The sequence below is a fragment of the Entelurus aequoreus genome, linkage group LG07 (genome assembly GCF_033978785.1).
Source record: "Entelurus aequoreus isolate RoL-2023_Sb linkage group LG07, RoL_Eaeq_v1.1, whole genome shotgun sequence".
Taxonomy (NCBI): domain Eukaryota; kingdom Metazoa; phylum Chordata; class Actinopteri; order Syngnathiformes; family Syngnathidae; genus Entelurus; species Entelurus aequoreus.
In genome coordinates, this window is record NC_084737.1 from 57601694 (window position 1) to 57617728 (window position 16035).

Genomic DNA, 16035 nt, shown 5'->3' on the forward strand with positions numbered 1-16035 from the left:
TAAGAGCAAGCTGCAACGAACGTGCAAAGCTACTTTTAAAATACTAATCCTTACCAACATCGCAGAAAATAAACCGATTTCTTCCGAGTATCATTATCTGTGCAACTACTTAGTATAGTCTCAGTATATAAATGACACTAAAATACTTAAATTTATATTTTTTTCTTTTTATGGTTCTTATTAATACAAAATAATTTTTGGGGTTGTTTTTGTTCTTGTTTACAAACTCTTGGAATAATTTTGTGGATACAAGAAGGCATTGAGGGCAAAACCCAAATGATTACTTTTTAATTTCAAATGTAAAAAGCTCGACAGGCATTTGCAGGGTGATATATGATGAATGATTTAATTATAGACTGGAACCCATTTATGTTGACACTTCTCCAACTGGCGTGGACATAAGAGGTTGTTGACATAATGAAAATCAAAACTGAACTACCGGTAGTAATTGCTTGAACATTTAAATCATATGATATGTTATACTTTTATTTATCACAACTGTGGTGGTACTTTGTACAGCTTGACTACAATGACAACTAGAACTACATAAAAAAAATTAATAGAACAAAAGTCTTGAATCAGGATGGTGATCAGGATCAGCCCCAAAGTAATCAGTTGTTCCTTATCCCATTTCGGACATTACCTGAAAGTTTCATGAAAATCAGCTTATAACATTTTGAGTTATTTTGCTAGAGATCGAACAGTACATCGAAAGCTTTTCCTTACGGCTCAGCTCTCTCTTCACCACGACAGTCTGGTACAGCGACCGCATAACCGCGCAATTTCACCTGTCTGCTCTCTATGATCTCTCACCCGGGATCAACATCCCTAGATACTTGAACTACTCCACCTGGGACAAGACCTCGCTCCCAACCCCAAGAGTGCAATACACTCTTTTCCGGCTTAGTACCCCACTGTTAAAAGCTTTCAGTATGATGCAGTACAGTTGTATGTATCTGCAAACTATGATCAGAATAATACACATATTGTCACATTATTTTCAAGTAAAGAATACATGGCATAAAGTAACACTTTGTAATGAAACACTGCTCTCCACACCACTATTAGCCAAGCTTAACAATTGTGTGTGTGCATTTGTGTACGTGTGGTTGTTAATTACCTTCGGGGTCCAGCAATCTGTCGATGCCCAGGTGTCGTTCTGCTGTACTGAAGGCATGTTCCAGTCTGTCAATCACTGACGCTTTGGCTTCTACAGAGCTCCAGTCGAACAGTTCCGGTCTGGGGAGGATGGAACAATGAGATTTTGTTGGACATATCTGCTCCAATACACATTGATTGTATGGAGATAATTTAAATACAACTTGGAAACTGAAAGCACATGATGCTGGGCCTTACACAAAAAACATAAATCGCCCTAAAAACTGCTAATCTATTGCAGGTAAAATAAGTACATAGAGGCTATTCCACTGAATTGCTGCCATTTCTGTGCCCAGGGAATAAAATGCATATATGCAGGATAACATAAACTGTGAAATAAAACATTTTCATTAATCTAACATTGATTCGATTGCATATTGGATAAATACAATTTAAAAGATACATTTTTACCAGCTTGAACAAAAAACAGCATTTGTTGCCTGCATATACTATGAAATTTTTTTACGTATTTGTGTTACTCCTTATCCGAACGATACTTTATTAAAAAAAAAAAAAAAACTAAAAATAATAAAAATAAAGTTAAAATTCAAAGTTCAGTCGTGTCCCTTGGTTTTTACCCTAAACATTACTCCACAACGATTTTGAATATTTACATGGTCTGCAGGATCACCACACGCCTGTTACGTAAATTATTTTTTATATACAGTATTTGTTCATTTTGAAATATATTTATTTATTTTATTTTTAAATAGATTTTTTGTTGAATCACTGTCTACATGCTATCTATGCATGCATGCCATGTGGCTACGTTTAATGTATTTTCTAATTCTATATTAAAAACTCACTCCTGTTTCTTTCAATCCTGTTACTAAAATGTCAAAAATGGTGAATGAATCAAATAAAGCTGTCTGACATGGGCCAATACACGTTGTGAGTATTTTAATATGTTTATTAGCCAATTTAGAGTTGAAAAAAAGACAGACATGTATGTTTTATGTTGAGAGAGTTACTACAGGCAAATGGCATTCATTCAGTGAAATGTCTCATAGACAAGGCCTTTAATCTGTTTAGTCTACCTGTGGCTGTGGATGAGGGCATTGAACGCCAGCCCATCATTCCAGCTACTGGAGAAGTTGACCACGTTGACCTGAGGACATAAAGGATAATGGATGTTAATTAAAGAGCCCACATGTAAAAGGAGGCAAAACACCCAATAGAGTGGAAAATACCTCCTGTGGGTCAATCCCACATAATTAATGAATCATAAGATGTTTTTTCTCTGACAGTAGTGTCGCTCCTGTGAGCCTGACCCCATCGACCCTGCTGCTTGCCCACCTGCTCACTATCTGTCACATCCCTATGCCCCCAGAACACCCACAACCATGTGTTCCCTGCCAGCTTCAATCATGCTCGGTGTTGTAATGTAATATACCATCTACTTTATTCCCTTCAAAAGAGGCTGATTGATCAGTAAAGCAGTATTGAATGATACCAACCTGTGGGTACTGGCTTGTGTTCTGACGAACCCAACTCAGCAGAATCTTCTCACTGTTGGTCTGCTTTAGGCCAGCCATCACCTCCTTCATCACATCCTTTACCTGCAAACATACGAACAAATACAACGTCTACTAAGGGTGTAACGGCATGTGTTCATCGTCACATTTTTCAGTACGGAACCATTGGTTTGGCACAGATGCGGTGGTTGCTCTTTATTGTTATTTTGTGGAACTAATTTAGAATCATTTTATCATGAAAGTTGGTGAAATGTAACTGTGGGAGAGATTGCAATGCAGTCAGCTATGCTAAGCATGTGCATTTGTGCAGGTGTTTGCGTCTCAATAATCAGCCCATGTTTAGTTGTTAAAAACCTCCGCTGAGTGTACTAGTGATTAATAATCAACAAACACAGATTGTAGAGCCAATTTGTCAAATGGATGGGTGGTGACTAGTGTTGTCCCGATACCAATATTTGATACTTTTCGGTAGGGATGTCCGATAATGGCTTTTTTGCCGATATACGATATTCCGATATTGTTCAACTCTTAATTACCGATACCGATATCAACTGATACCGATATATACAGTCGTGGAATTAACACATTATTATGCCTGATTTGGACAACAAGGTATGGTAAAGATAGGGTCCTTTTTAAAAAAAAAAAAATAAAATAAGATAAATAAATTAAAAACATTTTCTTGAATAAAAAAGAAAGTAAAACAATATAAAAACAGTTACATAAAAACTAGTAATTAATGAAAATGAGTAAAATTAACTGTTAAAGGTTAGTACTATTAGTGGACCAGCAGCACGCACAATCATGTGTGCTTACGGACTGTATCCCTTGCAGACTGTATTGATATTTATTGATATATAATGTAGGAACCAGAATATTAATAACAGAAAGAAACAACCCTTTTGTGTGAATGAGTGTGAATGAGTGTAAATGGGGGAGGGAGGTTTTTTGGGTTGGTGCACTAATTGAAAGTGTATCTTATGTTTTTTATGTTGCTTTAATTAAAAAAAACAAAAACAACAACAACAAAAAAAAACGATACCGATAATAAAAAAAACGATACCGATAATTTCCGATATTACATTTTAAAGCATCTCTACTTTTTGGTACTTCGATACTTTTCTAAAATAAAGGGTACCAGAAAAAATTGCATTATTGGCTTTATTTTAACAAAAAATCTTACGGTACATTAAACATATGTTTCTCATTGCAAATTTGTCCTTCAATAAAATAGTGAACATACAAGAGAACTTGTCTTTTAGTAGTAAGTAAACAAACAAAGGCTCCTAATTTAGTCTGCTGACGTATGCGGTAACATATTGTGTCATTTTCCATTCTATTATTTTGTCAAAATTATTAAGGACAAGTGGTAGAAAATGAATTATTGATCTAATTGTTCATTTACTGTTAATATTTACTTACTTTCTCTTTTAACATGTTGTATCTACACTTCTGTTAAAATGTAATAATCACTTATCCTTCTGTTGTTTAGATGCTTTACATTAGTTTTGGATGATACCACAAATTTGGGTATCAATCCGATACCAAAGTCGTTACAGGATCATACATTGGTCATATTCAAAGTCCTCATGTGTCCAGGGACATATTTCCTGAGTTTATTAACACAATATAAATAAAAAAAAAACGAAAGAAGATGTTGTGATGCCAAAAAATATCGCTGTAATCATAGTAGTATCGATTAGATATGCTCTTGTACTTGGTATCATTACAGTGGATGTCAGCTGTAGATCTACCATTGGCGTTTGTTTACATTTTGACGCCGGTGAGCTACGGTGTGTAGTGAAACATGTTTAGCTATTACTCGTCCTGCAGGGATGATACTTGTAAGAAACGTATTTTATTTGTCGCCATGGAGACCAGGATTAGTGATTTAGAAGTAGCTAAAACACTGCCGACTGCGGATGGACTTTAGCCGCTAGCTAGCCTCTTCCTGAGGGCGTTTCAGTGTTATAACTTCACCTTTATCGTTAGTTTTTAAGCCAAAATGCGTCCCTTCTCCCTTTTCTGTCTATGCACTGTGTCTGCTTGTAAGTACTCCGTGATTGTGCGCTGCCAAACATGCTCGTCTGCTCGTAAACCAGCAAGACATGACGTGACGACGACGGGGGCGCAGGGGCCCGGTACTTTTTAGAGGCGGTATAGTACAGAATATGATTAATTAATATCGCGGTACTATACTAATACCAGTATACCGTACAAACCTGGTGGTGACACATCTTTATTACGCACATACAAAATAATTGCAGGTACATTTTCTAGTATTGTACATCGTCTACGTATTAGATGGATCGATATATCGATTGATCAATTTATATTCCTAAAATTCAAGTATATTGATCTGTGCACGGCAAGTTTGCCTCCTGGAAGATAGGAATCTATCCAAGCTTGTTTTAAAAGGAAATTTTATTGATACTAGAAAAATGAAAACATTGGATTTAAGAACAACAGACTTTATATGAAGTTTTGCACTTCTAAAAATAAGGACGTTAAACGTTTAGTCCATTTGCCCGTCTGTGATGTCATCTAAACAAAAATGGCGGTTAACTACGATGGTCGAGAAATGTCATAACAAACGCCACAAGACAATATTATTAATTACAACACAGCAACTTTCAGCTACAACACGATTGCAAAAGCCACAACAAATACAAATGACACAACACAATAATTTAATGCCCCAACACAACTTTAAGCCAAAAAATACGCGACCCGCACTATGGAAGTGGTAGCGGAGCAAGTTATGCGACCCACCGACTTTCGGATCACAACATTAAGTGACAGCAACCAACAGCCAGAGAAAAGTTATTTAATCAGAAACATAAATACAAGAGATGGATGAAGGAGGCTATGGAAATTAGGAAGCGAGGGGCCAACACCATCAACAGGGATGAAGGGGCATACATGCACACCTGGAACACTGTCTGTCACCGCCGTCGCCAGGGCGGAGAACAGGTACTGTATGGCCGGGTCTGGGAACCTTATTTAGCAGGTAAACTTACTGTTAAAATGTTGGTTATTGTAGTTTTATTGAAAATTGCTTGAATATTGAAAATATGAGCAGAAAATGTTTCATCTTGCTAATTTAATTTAAAATGTTGGCTACACTTTATTCAGATAAGATGTGAATGCATTGGCCATTAATTGTCGTGTTTGTGTCCATAATTAATGTATACATAATTCCCTTACAAGAAATAACTGGAATATAGGACACTTCACCTGCAGTGTACAGTATCCAGTATTTATTTCACAGTCAAGCAAATTGAATTTTTTTGGGTGCTAAAAAGTTACTGCATCGATTTCTACTCACTGAATTGTTTCGGATCGTATTGTTCTAAAAAAAATATCGAATTGAATCGAATCGTTGTTAAAACGAATTGTTATATACACTTTGTATTTGATTGATAATAGAAACTGTCGGTTGTCATTTATTACTTGCAAGGACTGATGCATTGGCTACGTTGCGCAGGTGTGTGTGTGTGTGTGTGCGTGCGTGCGTGTGTGTGTGTGTGTGTGTGTATTAGTGCGCGTGGTTGTGCAGTTATGAGTGACAGATTTGGGACACTTAGGCTTAGGCAGAGGTGTTGTACATTTCACTATCTAGCATTACTTTAGCATATCTTACCCTCAGTATGAACACTGTATACGTCTTATGGTCACACATTTGATGAGCGTATACAACAAAACATTATATTATTCTATACAGTCACGCATATGCATACACGCACACAGGCATCAATTGCCTCTCTATCTATTATTAGACTTTGAACTCCAGGGACTCTGTTTACTCTGTTGTTTTGCTGACAGACACACACACACACACACACACACACACACACACACACACACACACAACACACACACACACACACACACACACACACACACACACACACACACACACACACACACACACACACACACACACACACACACACACACACATAAAACCAGACAGTACAAACAGTGTTAGCCATTCGCCACTAAATGTGGTCGAGGAAGACAAAAAATGGGAGGGGTTACTTATTTTGGAGTAGGTCACTGCATTCATTTTCACTTTAATTGGAGGGGCACTTTGACAAAGACTGCTGTATACACTAACTGCCATACAACACACACACACATACACACAAACACACACGCACGCACACACATAGGGACACTACTTGCACAACAGTGCTATTAATTCCATGACCAGCGAAGGCAAAGTATGCACAGTATGTAGCGATTGACTCTATGATGCAGATCATTCTTGTTAAGTGACTGGAGTTAAAGTGAGTGCCCGTGTAAATGTTGAAGAGCATTTACAAATACTGTATTATGTTATGTTGTATATGTGTTATAAGAGTTATAAATTAAAATAATAATTCTTATTCTGCACCATTTTTGACACTTAACTTCCATTTTCCGAGACAACATTTACATTCTTTAGTACAGACCGGGGCAAATTAAGGCCCGGGGGCCACCTGCGGCCCGCTGAGTTTTTCAATCTGGCCCGCCGGACATTCCCAAATAATTTTTTTAGATCTTTAAGATGGAAAGTGTAGCTGCCATTATGATGTGCAGTGATGTTTTCTAATGACTGTAAGTCTTCAACTGTACAAAATATTTAAATGGTTGGAATCTGCGCTTATGGATGATATACCAGTTACTATGGTAATCTAATTAGTTACTATGGTCATCTAATTAGTTACTATGGTAATCTACATCACAGCAGCTCAGATGAGGCACCAAGCAGTGTGGGCGGGAAGCGTTTGCACAGACGCGGAAGGAGATTTTCACAACAAAGTTCTAAAGCTTAGTGATATATAGAATAGAATAGAATAGAAAGTATTTTATTGATCCCTGGGGGAAATTCAGCAAATATCAGATATATCAGATTGTAGGTGGGTTTATTTTGTACCCTTCGCGTTCATATTTCACTGTTTGTTGCATTTTTGTTGCGTTTCACTTGATTGTAAAATATGTCGATCGAAAGGCGGTTTGACATTCATATTTTGTCAATATTCAGTGTTTTATCATTCATAGAAAATTTTAAAATTCCATTACGTTTTTTGAGGCGGTCTGTCATAACATTTTTAAGCATTCAATCAGACATTATTGTGAAGTTTTGTATTAGTGTTCCTAAAAATAGATATACCGGCCCCCAGACACATTTATTTCTCTAAATGTGGCCCCCGAGTCAAAATAATTGCCCAGGCCTGCTTTAGTATGTGTGCTCTCTCGGCAATGTCCACACTGTGTTTTGTCAGATGATAGAATGAATCATAATTTTATGATTAATGATTTATGATTTTTTTAAAAATAAATAACCATGTTGTGATCAGTGGTATATACCAACTGGCAATAATGTTTGAACGTGAACATTTGATACAGTGTAACCTGCGTAAGTCTGTACCATTTATGTCGCTAACCCAGGGGTCGGCAACCCAAAACGTTGAAAGAGCCATATTGAACCAAAAATTTAAAAAAAAATCTGTCGGGAGCTGCAAAAATTAAAAGCCTATATAAGTGTTATAATGAAGGAAACACATGATGTAAGTGTCTATATTAATAAACATTGATTGATTGATTAATTAGCTATATTGGCCTACTATCAAAATGACTGTGTCACAAATCTTTGTTGACAGAAATGTTAAAATTTAATATTTATTCTACACATTTTTACAACATGGGAAAACATTCTCGGAGGGTGAGATAACGCCTGGAAAGTATTTGCTTAGAATGACCAAAGGTATAGATGTTTGTCCCCAAGTTAAAGGAAACAGCAGGCCGTTTTCATCTAATGGATTTATCATTATTATTATTATTTGCAATGGTCTAGAACAACATGGCACACCAAACAACTATCAGAAATGCAGTCAATATTACGTCCAGATAATGTGTCATGAGACATGCAAATTTAAATTAAATACACAAAGGACATAAGTAAAGGAAATTAAATGAGCTCAAATATACCTACAAACAAGGCATAATGATACAATATGTACATACAGCTAGTCTAAATAGCATGTTAGCATCGATTAGCTTGCAGTCATGCACTAACCAAATATGCCTGATTAGCACTCCAACAAGTCAATAACATAAAAAAAACAATTTTTTGTGCATTCACACACAGCATAAAACATTTGGTGGACAAAATGAGACAAAGAAGGTGTGGCAAAAAACACGTCTTTCTGTGACAGCGTCAGAACAACTTGTACATGTAAACAAACTACGGTGAGTTAAAGGACAAATACTGTCATCAGTGAAGCATGTTTAATATAAACCGCAGGATTTCTAACAATTAGGAAAGTTTGTGTCATGTTTGTCCTCCTACAGGAACTATATTAAAACAAAACATTTATTTTTTCTATCATCTTTTTCCATTTTCATACATTTGTGAAAAAGCTCCAGGAATCCACTAGGCCGATACTAAAGAGTGCTAAAAGATTTACACAAACCCTGGCGAAAAGGCAACCTCTTTGGTCTGCGTATACTGCAATATATATAAAGTATATACATTTTTCTGGCTGGCTGAAATATTTTGTAAATTCTTTTATAACATGTTCTGGTCGAGTCCTCAAATACATGAAGATTAGCAGGCTGAATATTGCATCTTAATAATTCATTGAGAAGGTTAAAATATTGTCATGCAGCAACATGAAGCCACCCCACCTGAAAATTATCAGTCTGGGGTACACTTATTAATGATGACAAATTATCTGCGATTAATCACAATTAATTTTGAGTTAACTATGAACAAAAATGCGATTAAACGCGATTAACTATATTAATCATTTGACATCCCTAATACATACAGTATATATATACATATATATACTTGTTTATAGTAATAATATGATTAAAACATTTGAGCATTATATTTGTGTTCAATTACAGTACCAGTAAGTGTGTTTATCCTACACATTCTTGCCATTTAATTTTACACACACTAACATTTTTTCTTTTTTTTAGGGGGGACATATACGACAAAAATATCATACCGTGGGCTTACAACTGTGATAATATTGTACCTTGAGATTTTGATACCATTACATGCCTAATGTTAACGTTAGCCAGCCAGCCAACATCGATAAAATGAGTTTCAATGTTGTGACTTCAATGTTTTTACATTACATTTTTACATTTTACATTCATGTTGATTACTCCCTGCATAATGATTAGGACTGATGTATTTTATTGTACAGTTTATATAACAATATTAATATTTGTAGTGAAAGAAATATCATTGATGATCTGCTCTGCATACCTTTAATGCTATTCGATGTAATGTTGTATTTCATTTTTATGATGTGATCTACTTAACATTTGAGTTTTATTTTTAAAATTGAACGTGGGGCTTTATACATACGCAACCTTTATGACCCCAGGCATTTTTTGTTCGGCTGAAACATGAAAACCTTTGTATAAAAACACTTGCACGTACACACGCACACACGCGCACACACACGCACTTACACACACGGACACACTTACCTGCCAGTGGAGAATGATGCTCCAGATGAGCCCAAGAATTAGTTTGTGGTTGCCATCAACGATGTCTGTTGCGCCGATGTTCACCAACTCCACCTAAATGGAGTGAAATTCCTTTATAGTCATTACTATAATTTATTATTGATTATTGACAGTTATATGCTACATTCCATGAGTACCTATTCCCTGCATGTGCCGGAATTGTTATTGAAATTCAACACCATTCTACATCATATTCTGCGTAAGTAAAAATGGCAAAACATTTAAAATCGTGGATACTTACCTTGTTTTTCTGCAAGATCTGCAGAGCTCGGTTAACATTGTTGAGCGAGTGGACACGTGAGCTGCCCTTTTCCAACCTCACCTGCAAACACACACACACACACACACACACACACAGACACAGACACACGCACACACACACACACACACACGCACACACACACACACACACACACACACACACACACACACACACACACACACACACACACACACACACACACACACACACACACACACACACACACACACACACACACACACACACAGTTATTGGACCATCAAACAAATAATGACATATCCCGCACAGATTTTTCAATGGGAAATCATACCAGCTCATGCCCTGCTAGACCCTGCAACAGTTCCAACAAGCGTCGTCCATCACACAGGTCTGAGAAGAGATCCTCCACAGGTGGCTTTCCTGTCTAAAACACACATTATATCAAGACAAATGAAAACATATCTCATCTAGAAATGCATGGCTGCATTGTACACTAACTCCAATTGTTTATGACACTGTATGAAAAGCATACAATGGGGACAGTGAGTATTTAAGCACCTACCAAGCACAACGCATTGTGATGCCCACAGAGCCGTAATGTGTCCATGAAACACACTAAAATTAGCCATGTCCCTTTAGGAAAATACTCCAAATCTCAACATTTATATTCACATTTACATTCACGTTGATAGTGTGGGCGACGCCAAGAGGAAAGGTGGGTGAAGCGTCTTACCCAAGGACACAATGTCATGAATTCATGAATAAAATTTACTTTTTGTAATTCTCCACATCCCCCACACAACATTATTTGACAGCGCTGCAAATTACTATCAGATATTTGCGTAGTTAAACAGCAGTTGTACCATTATATTATGGGGCAGGGTGCCCGCTAAACTTGGTATCCCAAAGAAGATGGAGTTATTGTATTGTCTATACAGTGCCAGATCACAGTAGAAGTAATATAATGATACCATCATTTAGAACAGATATAAAAATTATTTTTATTGAACAAACTGAACAACCTTATCTTCTTATCTCAATGTTCTGTATCTGTCTCCACATTTTCAAAACATTCTAACATCAAAATGTTGAGCAGGTGCGATACTTTAAACCAGACTTTTGACTCGGGGGGCACATTGAGAGAAAGAAATGTGTCTGGGGCCGGAGTGTAAATTTATGTGTGTGTGTGTGTGTGTGTGTGTGTGTGTGTGTGTGTGTGTGTGTGTGTGTGTGTGTGTGTGTGTGTGTGTGTGTGTGTGTGTGTGTGTGTGTGTGTGTGTGTCTGTGATTGAATGCTAAAAACCTTATGACTTTTTTACTGAATGAGACACCCAGAACGCACATTATGTGTTATTTACAATATTAACTATGAGCGATAAAACACTGAATATTAACAACATATGAATGTCTCAGATCACCTCCTCGACTGACATCTTTTACAATCAAGCGCAACAAACACACCAAAATATGAACGCAAAGGGTAAAAACACCTACAATCTGATAAAATATCACTTTTCTGCAGAACTTTGTTGTAAAAATCTGCTTCCGTGTCTGTCCCTGACAGCCGTGTTTCAGGCTGGCCGCTCTGGAAAAACTCACTGTGGAAACAAACCTTGCCCACACTGCTTGGTGCCTCGTCTGAGCTGTAACATGGATTACCGTAATAACTCGTATATCACTCAAAAGTGCCGATTTCAACCATTGAAATACGTTCTATAGTTCAAATCTAATTTGAAAAAAGCCCCACACATAATTACTGCGACTACAATTTCAATGTTAAAGGTTTAAAGAAATTATTTGAAAACGTCCGGTGGGCCGGATTAAAATCTTAATTGACTGTATGCGGCCCGCGGGCAGTAATTTGCCAGGTTTGCGTTTGACAATGTTATTATAGATTATGGAACTGAAAAAAATGTTTTTCACCAGTAACTAAAGTAAGCATAATATTTGATTCGATATTTGTGGTTGCCAATATGATTCAGGAATGATATCAGAATTATAATCAGAAATACGTTATTAATCCCGTTCAGAGCAGAAATAACTTTTTGGCAAAAAAAAAATCAAAACATCAAGCATTGTGATTGTCAAATAAATACTGGATACTGGACACTGCAGGTGAAGTTTTCTGTATTCTTGTTATTTCTTGTGAGGGAATTACGTATAAATAACTTATAGATACAAACAAGCAAGTGAACAACAATTATTGGTCAATGCTTTCCCGTTTTATTTGAATAAAGTGCAACCAACACTTTACGTAGAATTAACAGGAGGAAACCTTTTCTGCTCATATTTTCAAACATTCAAGCAATTTTCAATAAAAGTACGGTAGTCAGAATGTGGTGATAAGCAATCCTATCTTGTATAAGCATGTCGTCCAGTTCTGCTCGCTGAAGGCTGCAGCCATGTTGTGGACACAGGCTCTGATGTCAACGTGATCAGCAATGGTTATGATTATGGTTATTAAAGCTCTGACTATTTCCTTGGCAACTCTCACTGGCAGTCAAGGCAGTAGACCGAAGCTCCTTGGACAAGATTAGCCACTGGACCCAGCAGATAAAATTCACGTTTCCTGACAGCCATAATGAAGAAGTTATCCTGTGCTAGCCAAATCCAAAAATTACGTCATCTTGGGATACCCGCGGCTAAAGAGACACAATCCAAACTTCAATTGGACCCTGGGTCAGATCACTTCCTTGGGTCCAGGATGTATAAAAAACATGTAGACCACGGTGAGCAATTTCTAATAATAAGGTATGGCTTTTGGGCTGACCAATGCACCAGCTGTGTTTCAGGATCTTGTTATTGACATTTTGGGTGATATATGCTTAATGTTTTTGTAATTGTTTACCTTGACGATATTCTAATTCTTTCCAACAAAGAAGCTAACCATGTGTAACCAGTCAGGAAAGTGCTCCAGAGACTTCATGAGAGTCAGTTATACGTTAAGTCTGATTAATGTGAATTGCCGTTTACCAGTCGATCTTTGGGACTCTATCGGTCAATCACAAAATTATTAGAAGAAAAAAAAGTATTAATATGACATCAGAGACACTCTCACCCGGAGATTGGCCAACAGACCCGCCAATTGGCACGCATTTTAACCCCTGAACACGTCCGCACGCTTCGCCTCTCTTCACCGTCATGCATCAATGCATTAAGGCTGACTGTTGCAACACATCAGACATTTTCTATCATCCAACATCAAACAACTCTTCCCTCAACCACGACCATCATCACTCCCCTGCGACGGGAAGCTAACAAGCCAAATAATACAGTCTGTGAACATTGCTCCAAAGTACGGATTTTAAGTGGAATTATTGTGCATACAAAAGTAAACATTGACTTGTGCAAAGGCAGTAGTATTGTCCCGATACCAATATTTTGGTACCGTTACCAAAATTATTTCGATACTTTGATACTTTTCTAAATAAAGGGGACCAAAAAAAATTGCATTATTGGCTTTATTTTAACAAAAATCTTATGATATTAAACATGTTTGTTGTTGCAATTTTGTCCTTAAATAAAATAGTGCACATACAAGACAACTTGTCTTTTAGTAGTAAGTAAGCAAACAAAGGCTCCTAATTTAGTCTGCTGACATATGCAATAACATATTGTGTCATTTTCCATTCTATTATTTTGTCAAAAGTATTAAGGACAAGAGGTAGAAAATGAATTATTATTCTACTTGTTCATTTACTGTTAATATCTGCTTAATTTCTCTTTTAACATGTTCTATCTACACTTCTGTTAAAATGTAATAATCACTTATTATTCTGTTGTTGGGATGCTTTACCATAGTTTTGGATGATACCACAAATTTGGGTATCAATCCGATACCAAGTCGTTACAGTATCATACATTGGTCATATTCAAAGTCCTCATTTGTCCAGGGACGCATTTCCTGAGTTTACAAACATAATATAAATTAAAAAGAAAAAAAAGAAAATGTGATGCCAAGAAATATTGACATAATCGGAGTAGTATCGACTCAATACGCTCCTGTACTTCATCTTTATATCATTACAGTGGATGTTAGGTGTAGATCCACCAATGGCGTTTGTTTACATTGTGACGCCGGTACTTGTTAGAGGCGGCATAGTACCGAATATGATTCATGAGTATCGCGGTACTATACTAATAGCGGTCTATGGTACAACCCTATAAAGGCAGTAATATGTGATAAAACAAGGCGGCAGAAAAGAAGGACTTCCCCGTTCATCCCCTCTTTATCACGAAGGAAAAACCTGCCAGGTGGACAGCTGATTTTAGGTCCTATCTTTGTCCATGAGATGTCAGATGAAACAAAAATTGAGCTGTTTGGCCACAATACCCAGCAATATGATTGGAGGAGAAAAGGCGAGGCCTTTAATCCCAGGAACACCATCCTACTGTCAAGCACGGTGGTGGTAGTATTATGCTCTGGGCCTGTTTCGCTGCCAATGGAACTGGTGCTTTAAATGGGACAATGAAAAAGGAGGATTACCTCCAAATTCTTCAGGACAACCTAAAATCATCAGCCCAGAGGTTGGGTCTTGGGCGCAGTTGGGTGTTCCAACAGGACAATGACCCCTGACACACGTCAAAAGTGGTAAAGGAATGGCTAAATCAGGCTAGAATTAAGGTTTTAGAATGGCCTTCCCAAAGTCCTGACTTAAACGTGTGGACAATGCTGAAGAAACAAGTCCATGTCAGAAAACCAACAGATTTAGCTGAACTGCACCAATTTTGTCAAGAGGAGTGGTCAAAAATTCAACCAGAAGCTTGTGGATGGCTATTAAAAGCGCCTTATTGCAGTGAAACTTGCCAAAGTACATGTAACCAAATATTAACATTGCTGTATGTATACTTTTGACCCAGCAGATTTGGTCACATTTTCAGTAGACCCATAATAAATTCATTAAAGAACCAAACTTCATGAATGTTTTTTGTGACAAACAGTTATGTGCTCCAATCACTCTATCACACAAAAATAAGAGTCGTAGAAAGTATTGGAAACTCAAGACAGCCATGACATTATGTTCTTTACAAGTGTATGTAAACTTTTGATCGCGACTGTATACTGTATATAACATAGTTGGTGCAGGCGTAGATCTTGATTTGATTCATGGCTGAGAGCAGGGATGTTGGGCTCGAAAAGGTTGGTGACCACTGTGCTATAAGGTCTTTTTCCTGGGGTTTAAGAGCAATCACACTACCATTGTATATGGTTAAAATGGATAGTTTCTACATTATCTTTTCTATCTCACATCCCAAGTATTTTCCTGCACTTGAGGTCGAAACCCACCACTTTGTCACGCATAGTGCACACATGATCACTTGTGTGTTTGTTTGAGCACATCTCAAAGTCTTCATTACCATGGAAATGGACAACGATGACAATACCATAAAGTGATGTACACTTTTTACGCATTGATGTTCATTAGTGGGTGAGCTGTCAGGAGAGAATGCAGGTGGCAGTGGGTTTTTGTGTGTGTCCTACAAACAGAGGTAATAAGAACATCACAAAACTGTGCCTCACTCTCTGGGGGACCAACATAGAACATATGAAGGCAGAGCTGCCAAGCCTCACGCTTTGAGTGTGACAGTAACTTAAATTAAAACATTCTCACGCCACATGCCACA

General features: G+C 37.2%; 1 protein-coding gene across 4 annotated transcripts in view; it reads right to left on the reverse strand.

Annotated features, from left to right (window-relative positions):
* Nucleotides 1-16035, reverse strand: part of dmd (dystrophin) — a 565648-nt gene that overhangs the window by 386738 nt on the left and 162875 nt on the right. For all 4 annotated transcript variants that reach the window (XM_062054060.1, XM_062054059.1, XM_062054057.1 and 1 more), the window contains exons 3-8: nt 10742-10834; nt 10411-10491; nt 10131-10223; nt 2616-2717; nt 2196-2266; nt 1121-1239 (exon numbers count right to left, since the gene is read on the reverse strand). In XM_062054060.1, coding sequence (XP_061910044.1) covers nt 1121-1239; nt 2196-2266; nt 2616-2717; nt 10131-10223; nt 10411-10491; nt 10742-10834 — 559 coding nt within the window. The remainder of the gene's footprint in view (nt 1-1120; nt 1240-2195; nt 2267-2615; nt 2718-10130; nt 10224-10410; nt 10492-10741; nt 10835-16035) is intronic.